This window comes from Neofelis nebulosa, chromosome 5 (assembly GCF_028018385.1).
Source record: "Neofelis nebulosa isolate mNeoNeb1 chromosome 5, mNeoNeb1.pri, whole genome shotgun sequence".
In the NCBI taxonomy this organism is placed as follows: domain Eukaryota; kingdom Metazoa; phylum Chordata; class Mammalia; order Carnivora; family Felidae; genus Neofelis; species Neofelis nebulosa.
This window is the reverse complement of record NC_080786.1, coordinates 83,999,990-84,015,738: the sequence shown is the minus strand read 5'-3', so window position 1 is coordinate 84,015,738 and position 15,749 is coordinate 83,999,990. Positions and strand designations below refer to the sequence as shown.

Here is a 15,749-nt window from a genome sequence, read left to right as displayed (position 1 = left end):
TACATGATCTTGGACACCTCAATTCCTGTCCTTATCCTTCAGGATTCTCACCTTTTCTCCATTCTTTTCATTTCGTTTTAGGCCTGAGAATCTTATAGTCAGTAGTGCTTATTTTCCCAAGGTAAGCAACTTCTATGTCTTCTAAAGAAAACTCACCTGCTCTGAAACTCCTTCTCCATAGCGAAGCAAAGTCACAAAATGCTCACAGTTGTTGACAAGTATGTCATAATCCACCTCTTGTCCAATAACAATCTCTGACCGCTGCATGACTTCCTCCATGGGGAGAGGAGGATAAGTTTCATCATATTTATTGTTTATTCTGTATGTGTCGTTTCCCACGACATCCTTCAGGGGCTGCATCTTCACCAGGGCCTTCCTGCTAAATATAGACTTGGCGCTTGTAAATGCTGCAGGAATGCCATCCTCTATAAGGAGAATTCTGGTTAGCAAGATGTGGTGACCCAGCTCAGAGAACCCCAATGCCAGAGTATTGCAATGCTACATGTTTGGAAGTGATGGAGTCACTGAACCCAGCTCGGTTCCCAACTTAGCACCAAACCAGAAGCCACTTTAATCATACCAGGCTTAATAACTCATTTGGTAGTTTATCTATAATGAGGGAAAATAGAAGAGAAACCTGTATCTGCCCATAGAGAAAATTGAGTGAGAAAACTACCCATTCTTGAGAAACAAGTTCTCTATCAATTGGCATTATTATTAGAGATCTTGGTATGTGTCCCTAACAGAATACAAATAAAACCATTGTCTCCTTTTTTTTCCCTATAAAATATGCTTTTATTCAGCATCTGAACCCTTCCCAGCTACTCTCTTTGGGCCTCAGCTGTGTGCATTGTGATTGATAAGCTCGTCCTAGTTATCTAAGTGTGCTCCTTACCCCTTTCTCTGCTTTTTACACTTGTTCTTTCAACTTGGATTCAATTTGGTTCCAATTTGAAACCCCTTCAAGGGGTCAGCTGGAGTCAAGCTGGGGCCCTGCTTTTATCTTGCCAGTTCCTTTAGGCCAAGAAACTAAGTCCTGAAACTGAATCTAACCTAGTAGGCCCTGTCCACCAGATGCAGCCCCATGCAATGCCATACCCACCTGTTACATGTCCCACCCCTGCAACTCCCTTTTAACTGCCTCAGTTGGCAATCAGTTACCTTTGTCTAGATACCTTTGTCTCCTGGCCTGCTACTGCCAGTATCTGAGGTTGGACAGATGATTGCTCAGTGTTCAGCTCTAACACCTGGCCCTGGTCCCTCTCCATCTGCCCAAGACTGCTATGCTTGGCTATGTGTTCAAGTCAATCATGAGAGAGTCTCCATGTAACTGGTGTGAAGAGAGTCTTCCTTTTTGTAATAACTAAAAGCTAACTTTCTTTTCCACTCCCTTTTTTTCCCTACCTTCCAAGTTCCTTTTCCTTCAAGCAGCATTTCCAGTTAGTATCCTACACATTGGAAGTTCTTGTACAAGTTCTTAGAGCAGAGATCTCCTAGTTAGAATTACTAAAGTTTTATTTACACTAGTCTGATGCTATCAATTTATAGAGGAGGACACTGAAGCTTAGAGAGGTAAACTGGCTTGCAAAATACCACCTGAGTAGTTAACAATAGAACCAGAAAACTGCGTTTCAGTCTACAGGATCAGAGCTCAGTACTAGAACCATATTAAAATGGAGCTTAACACATGAAAATAAGGGAAGAGCAGAAAAATCTCTTATTGTATTCCAGACGTGAAAACTGCAGAGATATTGCAGCATTGCTTACTGTTAGTCACTAGACTCTGCAGAAACTAATGGGTGTGTATCGTAAATGTCACTTTATTTGCCATTTCCATTTCCAATATTCTAGAACAAGAGGCAAATATCTCAAGATGTTGCAAAAGTCACTACATTAAAAATTCTCAGACATCTCCAAGATAGTAAGACCAAGGTTATTAAAACTTCTTTGTAAACGTAACTTGAAGAAAAAAAAATCTCCAGGCTACTTGTTATTTGCATACAGTTTTTTTCTTAAAAAATGAATTAATTTGTGCTTATTTCTAAATATTTAGGAAATATATAAAAAAAACAACATAAATGTGTAAATTTAAATCACCCATTATCTGCCCAACCATAATCATGTTATTATTTTGATAATAATATTATCATATCCTTCTATTATGTCTTTTATTAACACATGTATATTGAAGCATGCTTATGTGTGCATTCACATGGGTATATATTATTTCTTTGCAAAGTAGGTATAATATGACACACTGCATTTTTAATCTAGATTTTTTTCAAGTAAATATCATGCAAGATTATTTCTCAAGCAATTAAGCATGTCCAGAAATATGATTTTTAATGGCCGTTAAATAGCTATTGTTTTGGCTTATCTAGCACCCCATCCCACCTCTGCCTCTTTCTTTCTGGAAATGATTTTGTGTGGGCTAATCACAGTGTCTCCTTCTCCAGGGCACAACGATGGTGCAGTGATGGGCATGGGATCCACACTCGCCCAAATCAGATTGTTCTCCATGCTATTTCTAACTGCAACAGGCAGGGATTGGCCCTCTCTTATTAGATCACAAGACTGTAAGAATAAGAGCCTAAGGATGTTGATGACTATCAGTTCAGTCTCCTAGAGAGGCATAGTCTGGGAGAATTAAGACAATACTTGGAAAGGAAATGCAGATGTGAGTCTTGATACTCATGTTTATGCCCCTACATCCAGGCATCCTTGAAGCCAGCACCAACCATCTTTATCCTTTTTTGTAGTTTTCCTCAGTGAAGCAATGAATTTGCCTTTTTGCTTATGCTAACTTTTGTTTGTTTCCGTTACTTGCAACTAAAGAATTCTGTCAATATTCTGTGACAAAGTCATAACTCACTTAACTAGTCCACTATTGAATCTAAGCCATTGTTGGCTTCTTTTTTTTTTTTTAACCTCTTCATCCCCTTCACATATTTCACCTATCCCCCTATCCCTTCCCTCTGGCAACCACCCATTTGCTCTCTGTATTTGTGAGCCTGTTTCTGGTTTGTTTGTTCATTTGTGATTTTGTGGGTTTTGTTTTTTTTGTGGGTGTGTGGTTTTTTTTTTTAGATTCCACATAGAAGTGAAATCACATGGTATTTGTCTTTATCTTTTTTTTAAATTTTTTTAACGTTTTTTAATTTATTTTTGAGACAGAGAGAGACACAGCATGAACGGGGGAGGGGCAGAGAGAGAGGGAGACACAGAATCGGAAGCAGGCTCCAGGCTCTGAGCCATCAGCCCAGAGCCTGACGTGGGGTCGAACTCGCAGACCGCGAGATCGTGACCTGAGCTGAAGTCGGACGCTTAACCGACTGAGCCACCCAGGCGCCCTGGTATTTGTCTTTATCTTATTTCACACAGCATAATACCATTTAGATCCATCTATGTTAAGGCAAATGCAAAGATCTCATTCTTTTTTATGGCTAACATTCCATTATATATATATTACATATTATGTATATATGTATGTGTATATACATATACATATACATAACTTCTTGTGTATATATATATATTTGTGTGTGTGCATGTGTGTGTGTGAGCGAGTATATATATTACATCTTCTTTATCCATTCATCTCTCAGTGGACACCTAGGTTGCTTCCTTATCTTGGCCCTTGTAAATAATGCTGCAATAAACATAGGGGTACATACATCTTTTCGAATTAGTGTTTTCACTTTCTTTGGGTAAATATCCAATAGTGGAATTATTGGATCATTGGTATTTTTGAGGAAATTTTAATTTTCTGTGGAAATATCATACTGTTTTCCACAATGGCTACACCAATTTATATTCCCACTGACAGTGCAGGAAGATTCTCTTTTCTCCACATCCTCACCATCATTTGTTATTCTGCCATTGCCTGTTTTTTAAACTTTTATGAGATAGAAGTGAATACCTTTATGCTGAATGTTATTCTACATCTTTATAAATATTTCTGAAGAATAGACTCAGAGAAGTAAAATTACAGGGTCAGAGCATAGGAACTCTTTAAGACTCTTCATACACACTATTAAATTGCTTTCTTTTGTTTTCAATATATGAAGTTTATTGCCAAATTGGTTTCCATACAACACCCAGTGCTCATCCCAAGCGCTCATCGAAGCACTTCCATACAACACCCAGTGTTCATCAAAGGTGTCCTCCTCGATACCCATCACCCACCCTCCCCTCCCTCTCACCCCCTATCAACCCTCAGTTTGTTCTCAGTTTTTAAGAGTCTCATGCTTTGGCTCCCTTCCACTCTAACCTCTTTTTTTTTTTTCCTTCCCCTCCCCCATGGGTTTCTGTTAAGTTTCTCAGGATCCACAGAAGAGTGAAGCCATATGGTATCTGTCTTTCTCTGTATGGCTTATTTCACTTAGCATCACACTCTCCAGTTCCATCCATGTTGCTACAAAGGGCCATATTTCATTCTTTCTCATTGTCACGTAATATTCCATTGTGTATATAAACCACAATTTCTTTCCATTCATCAGATGATGGACATTTAGGCTCTTTCCATAATTTGGCTATTGTTGAGAGTGCTGCTAGAAACATTGGGGTACAAGTGCCCCTATGCATCAGTACTCCTGTATCCCTTGGGTAAATTCCTAGCAGTGCTACTCCTGGGTCATAGGGTAGGTCTATTTTTAATTTTCTGAGGAACCTCCACACTGCTTTCCAGAGCGGCTGCACCAATTTGCATTCCCACCAACAGTGGAAGAGGGTTCCCGTTTCTCCACATCCTCTCCAGCATCTATAGTCTCCTGATTTGTTCATTTTGGCCACTCTGACTGGCGTGAGGTGATATCTGAGTGTGGTTTTGATTTGTATTTCCCTGATGAGGAGCGACGTTGAGCATCTTTTCATGTGCCTGTTGGCCATCCGGATGTCTTCTTTAGAGAAGTGTCTATTCATGTTTTCTGCCCATTTCTTCACTGGGTTATTTGTTTTTCAGGTGTGGAGTTTGGTGAGCTCTTTATAGATTTTGGATACTAGCCCTTTGTCTGATATGTCATTTGCAAATATCTTTTCCCATTCCATTGGTTGCCTTTTAGTTTTGTTGGTTGTTTCCTTTGCTGTGCAGAAGCTTTTTATCTCCATAAGGTCCCAGTAGTTCATTTTTGCTTTTAATTCCCTTGCCTTTGGGGATGTGTCAAGTAAGAAATTGCTATGGCTGAGGTCAGAGAGGTCTTTTCCTGCTTTCTCCTCTAGGGTTTTGATGGTTTCCTGCCTCACATTCAGGTCCTTTATCCATTTTGAGTTTATTTTTGTGAATGGTGTGAGAAAGTGGTCCAGTTTCAATCTTCTGCATGTTGCTGTCCAGTTCTCCCAGCACCATTTGTTAAAGAGACTGTCTTCCATTGGATATTCTTTCCTGCTTTGTCAAAGATTAGTTGGCCATACGTTTGTGGGTCTAGTTCTGGGGTTTCTATTCTGTTCCATTGGTCTATGTGTCTGTTTTTGTGCCATATTAAATTGTTTTCATGAATGATGTTATCAACTTTCATTTCCTTCAACAATATCCTTGCTTTGGTTTCATTATACCCTTATCAACACTGACTGTTATCACTTTTAAATGTTTGCTAATGTGATAGGCATAAAATGTGTTATTCTGTTGTACAGTTCCTAGATCAGTCCCTTTAAAGATGGGTATTGACTTCTTTTCTTCTTCTACATACTGTTCATAGTTCTTTACCCATATGTTTGTTGGGATTTTGCTGTTTATGTATCCCCAGCATCTAGAATAGCCTTTGGCACATACTGGGTAATCTATAAATAGATGTTGAACAAATTGAAATGATTTGTGTGATAGGTAAAGACACTGACGCTTATGTTTGTGAGCAATATTCTCCCTAGTGGATTATTTCCTTTTTAATTATGTTTTTTTTAATCCAGAGATTTTACTGGATTCTAATGTTAATTGGTTAACATTTTAATGTTAATTGGTCTTTGTGATTTAGCCAAAGCCACTTTGGTCTTACTATGTCCTTCATTAAACCTATTTCAGATAGATTTATCTACTTTCTACATTTTATTTCTTTTTTTTTATGATTTCATTCATGATTCCTTCTTATAACAAGAGAATTCAAAACCTCCAGGAGTTGCGGGTAACAAAACTTACCTAGAGGTGCTATGTTGATAACATAACCATCACCCAGGTACAGTGCCCAGTGCTGATAGCCAGAACGAAACACTTCAATCAAGTCCCCTGGCTGGGGGTTACCAGGATAGCTCAAACTAAAGCAATCATTAAACGCCATCTGCAATGACAGACACAATGACGATCTAGCTGACATGACTTGCCAAAAGAAAATCAGTTTAAGACCTCCACAGAAGTATAAGGATACAGAATTTATTGGGATTGCATTCCTTATTAAAGACTTAAACTCACACCACTGTCCTTTGTATGATCATTCTTTGTATGATTCCAACACTGAATTATGTGTGCCAAAGTGAAAAAACAAGTGGGAAAGAATTTTTCTGCTAATTGTTTAATTTTCTATAGCAATGCTTCTCATCCTGATCAACCCCAGGGCTCCTTTATGATAATCAGCATCTTATAGTTCTCTCTTTAAATCCAGATATTCATAGATAATATGATTTACCCATACACAAAATTTCAAAAATAGTAATATGGTGCCCTATTGGAACAGAAAGGGGAAGTAAATATACAATAGTACGTATTTTACTTATGTAAATAGTCGGTCCATGACTATACAAAAAGATACAATAAAGTGTCCATAAGTGTGCACTTACTTAGCATGAAAGAGTCAACAGTCAGTGGCAGAAGATGAGAAGCCTTTCAGCCTCTCAAATAAGTAAAATCAAAGAACAGGGTATGGGAGGACTGACACTGATATTATGTGGAAAAAATACCTTGTATTGCAAAACTTACTCTCTCATTTAACTTAAGCAGAAAGAAGTTCTAGACTCAGAGGAGTGGCCAGTCACATATTCAGTCATACTGTAATACACGGGACATTTATTCCTTGTGCCAAACTGCTGTGCAATCTAGGTACTTCAGTCTCTACCCACTAAATATCAGTAAATGCTCTTTGTCATGTGACAACCACAAATATCCACACAGATTTCCACCCCTCCCCTACTGCCCCATTTCCTGCCTGATTCCTGACTTACTGATTCCAGAAACAGTGTTAAGGTGGCCACCGTAGAAGTGAGACAACTTGGAAGGTTGGGGAGTTCATCATGTTGACGAATATGTCTGAAAATTCTAAGCTTGGTGAGTTTTTTTTTCCTTTTAAGTCACTATTTTTCAGAAAGAACATGTAAGTCTCTGATGGTCGATTTTTATGAAAGGTTACATTTTCTACATATGTATGGCATGGGAGTAGAATGACTCAGCAGGCAGAAGTTACAGACATTCATCAGTATTCAAAAGGAGATTTAGTGCTATATCCATGTTGAATCTCTAATTGACAGCAGAGTTTCTCATCATCTCTCACTCTAATGTAGATATGTACGCTCAATTACAAAATAAATCCAAGTGCCAGAAAGGGAAATTTCCAAACCATCTAAATTATATTCATAATAGCACAGACTAAGGACTTGGGAATACTGACTATCATTTTGCTGGCACCCTAAAAGTCTTTTTTTACAACACTTAATATTGGAAGGGTGTTTTCCCAAGTATTTGTATGCCATCTGTTGAAAACTTCAATCACCACACTGTCACAGGAATCTGGCCAAATGTACGCTGTCCATCTGTTGAAAAATAACTATTAAAACAACTTTATAGGAACCATTAAGTCTAACCACTCTCTCAAATATGTTTGAGTCTTATTAATATGGGGTTCAGAATTTGGCCACATGGGCACCAAAAGGAAAAATAGATAATATACTATGAAATAAACAAACACATTTCCCATGAATGGGATTCAGCAAGCACACACAGCTGCCTACTAGAATTCAGCGACCTAGCCAAGCTTACAATAATAATCACCCTTTGAACAGAGAGCACTTTGTAGTATAACTTTTTTTCTCAAATGCACTATTGCAATTAACCCTATTTAACTTCTTTAAAACCTACCACTACTTATGTTATCGTTCCATTGTATAGAAAAAAGGATATAGTAGCTAATGCCAACTTTTGGAAAATACCCATTGAAAGCTTCATACAGATCACTTATGTTGGGGTTACATCACAATAAACCCATCGTTAGTTGAAAATATCATAGGTCAAAATGCATTTAATTCACCTAACCTACCAAACAGCTTAGCTTAGCTTAACCTACCTTATACATGCTCAGAGCACTTATGTTAGCCTACAGTTGGCAAAATCATCACAAAGCCTGTTTTATAATAAAGTATTGAACATCTCATGTAATGTATGGAGAACTGTACTGAAAATGAAAAATGTGGTTGTATGGCTATAAGGGTACAAAATGGTTCTAAGCATATCAGTTGTAGTTGCTACAGCTCAGCACCACTGCCCCAGCAGCCAGAGACAGGATTGGATGTATCACTAGCCCGGGAAAAGATCCAAAGTCAAAATTCAAAGTATGGTTTCTACTGAATGCATATTAGTTTTGCACCATTTTAAGTAAAAAAAAAAAAATCATAAACCAAACCATCGCTGAGTCAGGGACCATTTATATTATAACTACAGAGGGGGAATAATGGAAACGGGTGTTAAAGATGTGAGCTCTTGTCTCAGGTCGTCTATTTGCTATTAAAAAATAGCAATAGTTGGACAAAATGTCTGTGTCACAGTTTCCTTTTTTTTTTTTTTTTAATTCCAGTTAGGGGCGCCTGCGTGGCTCAGTCGGTTGGGCATCCGACTTCGGCTCAGGTCATGATCTCACGGTCTGTGAGTTTGAGCCCCGCGTCGGGCTGACAGCTCAGAGCCTGGAGCTGCTGACAGCTCAGAGCCTGGAGGCTGCCTGGAGGCTGCTTCGGATTCTGTGTCTCCCTCTCTCTGCCCCTCCCCCACTCATGCTCTGTCTCTGTCTCGGAAATAAACATTAAAAAAATTTAAATTCCAGTTAGTTAACATCCAAAGTAGTATTAGTTTCAGGTGCACAGTTTAGTGATTCAACACTTCCATACCTCACCTGTTGCTCATCATGACAAGTGTCTCCTTAATCCCCAACACCTAGTTCACTCATCCCCCTGTGGTAACAGTCAACTTTTTCTCTATAGTTGAGTCTGTTTCTTGGTTTGTCTCTCTCTTTCTCCCCCCATGACCATTTGTTTTCTTTCTTCAATTCCACATACGAGTGAAATCATACGCTATTTGTCTTTCTCTGACTGACATATTTTGCATCAGTTTCTCCACCTTGCAGGCACGTATAAGAATATCAGTTTATCTCAAAAGGTTGTGGCAAGTAATCCCAAATGGACGGGCTAAAAGCTGTCACAAGTGCTTTGTGAACTGGCCAGAGCTAGACAGGTGGACGGTAAAACAGCAGTGGCTCTTTGTACATGTTGCCACAGTGGTTCATGGCTTTTGTGTGATTTTGGTTCCTTAGCCTTTCAGCCACAATAATGTTGTGGAATGGGTAATTTCACTGCCCACTTTTAATATATTTAACACATTTTCCATTCCGGCATATGGTTTGCAAACTGATTTATAAATGTAAGCTAATTGATTTCCTGAAGCCTATCCTATTTATAATGAAGGATGACAAGATAACAAGGAAAATATTTCTTGTGAGTTACCACTCAAGAAACTAAGGGAAGAGACTGGAGGCTAAGATGTACGGGGAAAGTGAGTGCCCACACCAAGTGCTTAGAATCGCAGCAATTTACTGCAGAAAAGTACTTTAGACATTACCTAATCCACTGCTCTCCAAATTTGTTTTTAGCATCAGAGCCCTGAATTAAACCAAATATCAGATGGGCCCACAAAAATATAAAACATAAAAGTAGCTCTGCCCTTGATGAAGTCAGGAAAGAGCATGAGAGCCCCATCTGCTCCTCACTGTGGCTGCTTCTGAGGTTGTCTGGGGCCCCAGAAATTCTAGGAATGGAGCTTGAATAACACCCATCTAGTTCTAGCAGAAGCCCCTCGTTTTCAAGACAGAAGAAATAGAAACAGGCAGGTAATTTGACTTGTCAAAGGTCATATACTATTTTACAAAAGATTTTCAATAGTTGCCAGAGCAGGGGTTCCTGCGTGGCTCAGTCAGTTGAGTGTCCGACTTCGGCTCAGGTCATGATCTCACGGTTTGTGAGCCCACATCGGGCTCTGTGCTGACAGCTCAGAGCCTGGAGCTGCTTCGGATTCTGTGTCTTGCTCTCTCTCTGCCCCTCCCCTGCTCATGCTCTGTCTCTCTCTGTCTCAAAAATAAATAAAACATTTTAAAAAATTAAAAAATAATAATTGCCAGAGCAATTGAATATTCATTGCAAAAAAAAAAAACTAAACTAAAACCTCCACATAAGTCTCACATCTTATACAAAAAATATTTCAAAACAGATCATGGAATTAAATGTAAATCTATAAAACACAGAGGTGGGGGGAGCACATAGGAAAAACTCCCCAGGATCTAGAGGAGACAAAGAGTTCTTAGTCTTGATACAAAAAGTACTACCCATAAAAGAAAAAAAAAACTGACAAATTGACATCCTCAAAGTTTAAAACTTTTGCACTGCAAAATATCCTGTTAAAAGCTCAAAAAGACAAGCTATAAAATGGGAGAAAAGATTTGCAAAACACATATCTGAGAAAGGACTAGTATTGAGAACACGTAAAGAACTCTCAAAACTGAAGATTAAAAGAGCAAAGAATACAATTAGAACATGTTCAAAAGACACAAAGACGTTTCACCAAAGAAATGACACAGATGTCAAGTAAGCCATGTTAAACACCATTAACCACTTGGGAAGTGCAGATTAAAACCCCAATGGGATAGCACTCCACACTTATCACAAGCGCTAAAATAAAAAATAGTGACAACAGAAAATGCTGGCAAGGATGCACACTAAGTGTATCACCCATTTGCTGGTGAGAATATAAAATGGTATAGCCACTCTTGAAGCAATGCAGCGATTTCTTTAAAAACTTGTTAACTACCATACAATCCAGCGATTGTACACCCAGACACGTACCCCAGAGACTGAAGACAATAAAGACTTATATTTACACAAAAACCTGTACGTGAGAATTTAGAGCAGCTTATTCACAATAGTCAAAAACTGGAAATAGCCCAGGTGACCTTCAATGTGTATAGCCATACCGTGGAATACTACTAGGGAATAAAAAGCAACAAACTATTGATACATTCAGCAACCTGAAGGAATCCCAGATAATTAGGCTGAGTGAAAAACGCCAATGCCAAAATGTTTCATACTCTACCATTCTTTTTATAGAACATTCTCGAGATGACAAAATTATAGAAATAGAGAACAAATAGTTGTTGCTAGGGGTTAAAAAAAGTGGTGAGACAGAAGTAGGTGTGGCTATAAAAGGACAACCTGAGAGATTCTAGAGATCATGGAAATGTTTTCATCTGGATCATGCCAATTTCAATAACCTGTCTGTGATATTATACTATAGTTTTGCACACTGTTACTATTGGGGGAAACTGGCTAAAGATACAAGGGCTCTCTGTCGTATTTCTTACAATTGCATGTAAATCTACAATTGCCTAAAAACATACACATTAGTTAAAAAAACAGACCAATGCTTTTTTTAATATAGAACATAGAAGAGGATAAATATGTGGAAGTTATACTGAGGCAGATTTTAGCTGTGCATAAGGAAAACTTCTTTGAAAGTGATCCAACAATGGAATAGAGTACCTTGTGCAGATAGTAGGCTGTCACTGAGAATGTTTAAATACAGTAAGGGTTGATGAAAATAACATTTCCATGGTGGTGGTGGGAGGGACAATAGTTAGAGTAAGAAGGCCTTGTAAGGTCCCTTATAAGCTCTAATGTTCTCTCATTCTATTTCCCAGGAACTGTGCAAGGCGTGATCCTCAAATCAACACCATGAAGTAGAGATAATTATTTCTCCCATTTTACAGATGAGGCATATGATGTTTACAGCAGCTCAGGAACTTACCCAAAGTCACACAGGGGAAAAGGGCCAGGACTCAGATAAGCCTACCTCCAAGACGAGGTTCCTAATCCCATTCTTACTGCATTGCCTCCATTGCTGACACATCTGTGGCCCTTTTTTGAACACTGTTGGACCAGGTAACAACTGTGAGCTAATTATTATGATCACCATTTTATAGATAAGGAAACTGAGACTCCGATGAGTTAACCATCAGGCCTAAAGTCACAAAGGTAGTAAGTGACAGAGATAGAGCTCAATCCCAGGTCTGTCTTCTTATTCTAGACTGCATGTTCCTGCTTTATACCACTGATTTACATCACTAACCAAAGGAATTATTACTAAACGACATTTCATTTTTCCCTCTTCTCAAAAACCCATTGTGTAGAGAAGTTGCAAAAGCACAAAGAATAAACATTTCATGTAACAATACAGGAAGTGTTTAAACATTTATATGCAGAACTAGTGAGTAATGGGAAAAGGACCTTGGGGAATCCCTGCTCTTGTTCTGCAGGAGAGGTGTCAAGGTGGGGCTAGAAGCATCTAGAAGGTACCTAGACTCAGACGTTAGGGAAATGGCTATAACCCGTCTGGTTGGGTAAGTCGATAGGCAGGGACCACGTCTACCCATTTCATTTGGGCACGAGATAATATTGTGCTTCATAAACATGAGTTAACAAGAACCCATTAAAGATACATTTATAAAGTCCTCTACTATGATCTGTGTGTGTCACCTTTAAGATAAAAAAATACTTTAACAGTTCATTTGCACAGATTTGTTTATCTAGTTTATCATCAAGAGGGGCATGAAGGTAAGTCTGTAATCTTTGTACAAGAAACAGGCTACCCTGTTCATAGCTGCCTGTTGGTCCCAAAAGATATAACTGCCCCCCTGAACAGATAGGGACAGGCTGATTAACTTCTGCTCGTGTCCATGAGGCCACCTGTGTTACAGAAACACTAAGAGCACTTTTTCACAAACTACTCCCAAGAATGCTGTGGAAGTCTGAAATACTACCACAGATCATCCCTAGTCCAACAGTCTCCCAATGTGATTTGAACCCTTTCAGCTGCATTTTTCCATCCTTGGTCCTCCTACACTGAAATGGCTCCATGAAGCTGTGCAGTCTCAGAATGACTACTTCACAGCCCCTCAGAGCTCTAAGGATCTTTGGTCAGACATCCTCACTCTGCAGCTGAGGGTTCCACCTCACTGCCAAGTGAACCATCCTCCCAACCAGATGAACTATCCTCAGCCACTGCCTGGAATCCTTCCAAGGCTCCCCACTACTGACTCCCCACCTTGCCTCCATATTTTCATCACTGCATCCCAGGAAAACCAAACTATTCATTATTCCTCACACTTACCTGGAATTTCATTGCTAACACTGCACCTTCTACCTGGAGTACAGTGCCCATTTCCAAATGCCCCCCAAAGCCCCACTCTTGGGGATCCAGGTCAGATGCCACCTCCTCTCCAAGATCTTCTTGCAGTCGGCCAGAAATGACATCTCCTTGGGAGTTTCGCGGTGCGTTTTATCTAACACCCGTTGTGTTTCCCACACCTGCGTCAGTTACTGGTGTCCCGGGAATAATTTCTTCTGCTGGTTCTCGTTTGTCTCTATACCTTCAGTTGCTAGCAGAGCGCCTGGCACAAATAACTGCTGAGTAAATGTCTAATGAATGAAGGAATGAGAAGCCCAAGCCCAGGGAGGACAGAGTGGCTGGGTTTTTCCAGCACATAAATCATATTAATAGTCTTGAAAGCCAAAGTAATATCACCTAATATCTTATAATGCTAATTACTTGTATTATAATCCACATTCATCCAGTGAGGACGGTGGGTTTAAAAAAGCCTTTTGGATGGAAACCAATTTGACAATAAATTTCATATAAAAAATAAAAAATAAATTAAAAAGCCTTTTTGGGCAGGACCAGTTTTCTAGTCATGATTCGGACACTTAATAACTGTGTGACTTGGAGACTGAGTCTCTCCCTGTGGACTCAGTTCTCCAATTTGTAACAAAGAGGGGTATTTGACAGGTGGTGCAAACAAGGTTGTCTGGAAGCCTAGAGGTCCTCCCCACCACCCCCAGCACACCTTGCTTGGGGTCCGGGTCGTCTTTCCCACCGGCGGCAGCTGCTGGGGTCCTGGGGTCTCCCTGGCCTCGCAGCTGCTGCCTCTCCGGCTACTGGCCACGGGCCCACTCCATCTGCTCCCTGGGAAGGTCAAGGCCACAGCAGCTCACCCCCCCCACTCAGCGCCAGCCCTCCAGCGCCAACGCCAACCCCACCGCGAGGAGCTGTCCTGGCGCCTCGGACACTGCTGCGCACGCTCAAGTCTTCCGCACCCGCCCGCGCCACCGCCTGGGTCCCCACCCTCACCTGGAGGAGCCCGACAGAACACCTGATCTGTACGTACGCGCGCGCACGCGCGCACGCGCGCGGTAACTCACAGGCACACAGCGGTCAAAGCGCAGCCCCAGCATGGAATCCGACCAATGACTGCAGCCCTCCGCTCCCAGCCCCTAGGACACTCTTACATCAAACTTTGATGGTCCCAAGGGCTGTGCTAGGGGCTGCAGTTGCGAACTTGTCTTGTGGAGACACTCGTCATGAATGCACACTCACCGTTAGCTGTACACACCCTTCTAGCGCGGCACAAATTCCTTTACCCAGGAAAGGACCCATAGTCCCTGCGCCCCAAGAAAGCAGCTGGGTCTTGAACTCAGCAAAGGTGGGGAAAGGGAGTGGCCTTAGAAACCCTCCCTCCCGGCTTTGCACCACACACACACACACACACACACACACACACACACACACCTACCCACACGGTGAGCGCTTGTGAGCCTGATCCAGAGCCCAAAGGCTGTGAGGACACACATGGACCCCGTTCCCTTTGGACCCCTCTCTGTTACCACCCTCTAGCCTAGGATTAACTTCGGAGTGGGAAGGGGAGAGAAAGGAGAAAAGAAAGAAGAGTGTGCCCTCCCGCTACAGCCAGGTATTAGTTTCTCCCAGGGGCAAATTTACCTGGATCCTGATGGGGTGGGGCCTTCCTTAAAGACAGAAGTCTCTCTCTCTCAGGCAGCCCATTCATTCCCCCTCACCTCTTCTGCCCTTCCCCTACCAAAGGTCTGGTTCTGCAAGTCCCTTATTCAGCGTGACTTAGGTGCATGTGACAGAGCAGGGCCTAACTGACTCTCTTTCAGGCCTGGAAGGCCAGCAGAGGCTTCCAGAAATAAAACCGTGTGAGTTTAAAAATAAAGCTGGGCATGAAGAGTATCCTCTTTCTCACTGCTAAGAAAAGGGAGGCCAGGAATACTAGCCAGCTAAGTAAGGAAAGCCAGGCGGACTGCTAAATGAACTTTTTGGAGCTCTGCACAGGACTTTACTGCAAACAAGTCAGAACCTAGATTTTTACTCTGAATTAAATGGAATCTCAGCTGAAAGGCAGGATTCAGAGGCTGAAATAGCTTGCTAATTTTGTGTGTGTTGCCACAGTGGGATAAGAATTATGTAAAGATGCAGCTGCCTTTATAAAGGAATCAGGTTCTGTCAAGATTAAGGGTGAATCTGCATGGTTTGAAAGTGAGTCTGGGTTTGGCAACTTTGGAGACATAGAGAAGGTAAAAAAGACATCGAAAGCATCAGGGATCTGGGTACAATTACTGGCAAAGTGGAAACTAGAACACTTGAGAGGTTGTGGCTTCGTGGGTTT

General features: G+C 40.8%; 1 protein-coding gene across 5 annotated transcripts in view; it reads right to left on the bottom strand.

Moving 5' to 3' along the window:
• The window catches only part of PLAAT1 (phospholipase A and acyltransferase 1), a 34,674-nt gene extending 19,417 nt beyond the window's left edge, over window positions 1-15,257 (bottom strand). The window contains exons 1-4 of one of the 5 annotated variants that reach the window (XR_009262095.1): window positions 15,062-15,221; window positions 14,130-14,248; window positions 6,128-6,266; window positions 157-425 (exon numbers count right to left, since the gene is read on the bottom strand). Coding sequence is in view for 4 of the 5 variants with exons in the window: in XM_058730858.1 (XP_058586841.1) it covers window positions 157-425; window positions 6,128-6,266; window positions 14,130-14,248; window positions 15,062-15,128 (594 nt within the window). In the remaining variant the exon portion in view is untranslated. Of the gene's footprint in view, window positions 1-156; window positions 426-4,519; window positions 5,776-6,127; window positions 6,267-13,396; window positions 13,677-14,129; window positions 14,383-15,061 lie in introns of those variants that run through there. The other 4 variants (XM_058730858.1, XM_058730860.1, XM_058730859.1 and 1 more) reach the window with 4 other exon arrangements.
• Window positions 15,258-15,749: the final 492 nt, after the last annotated feature.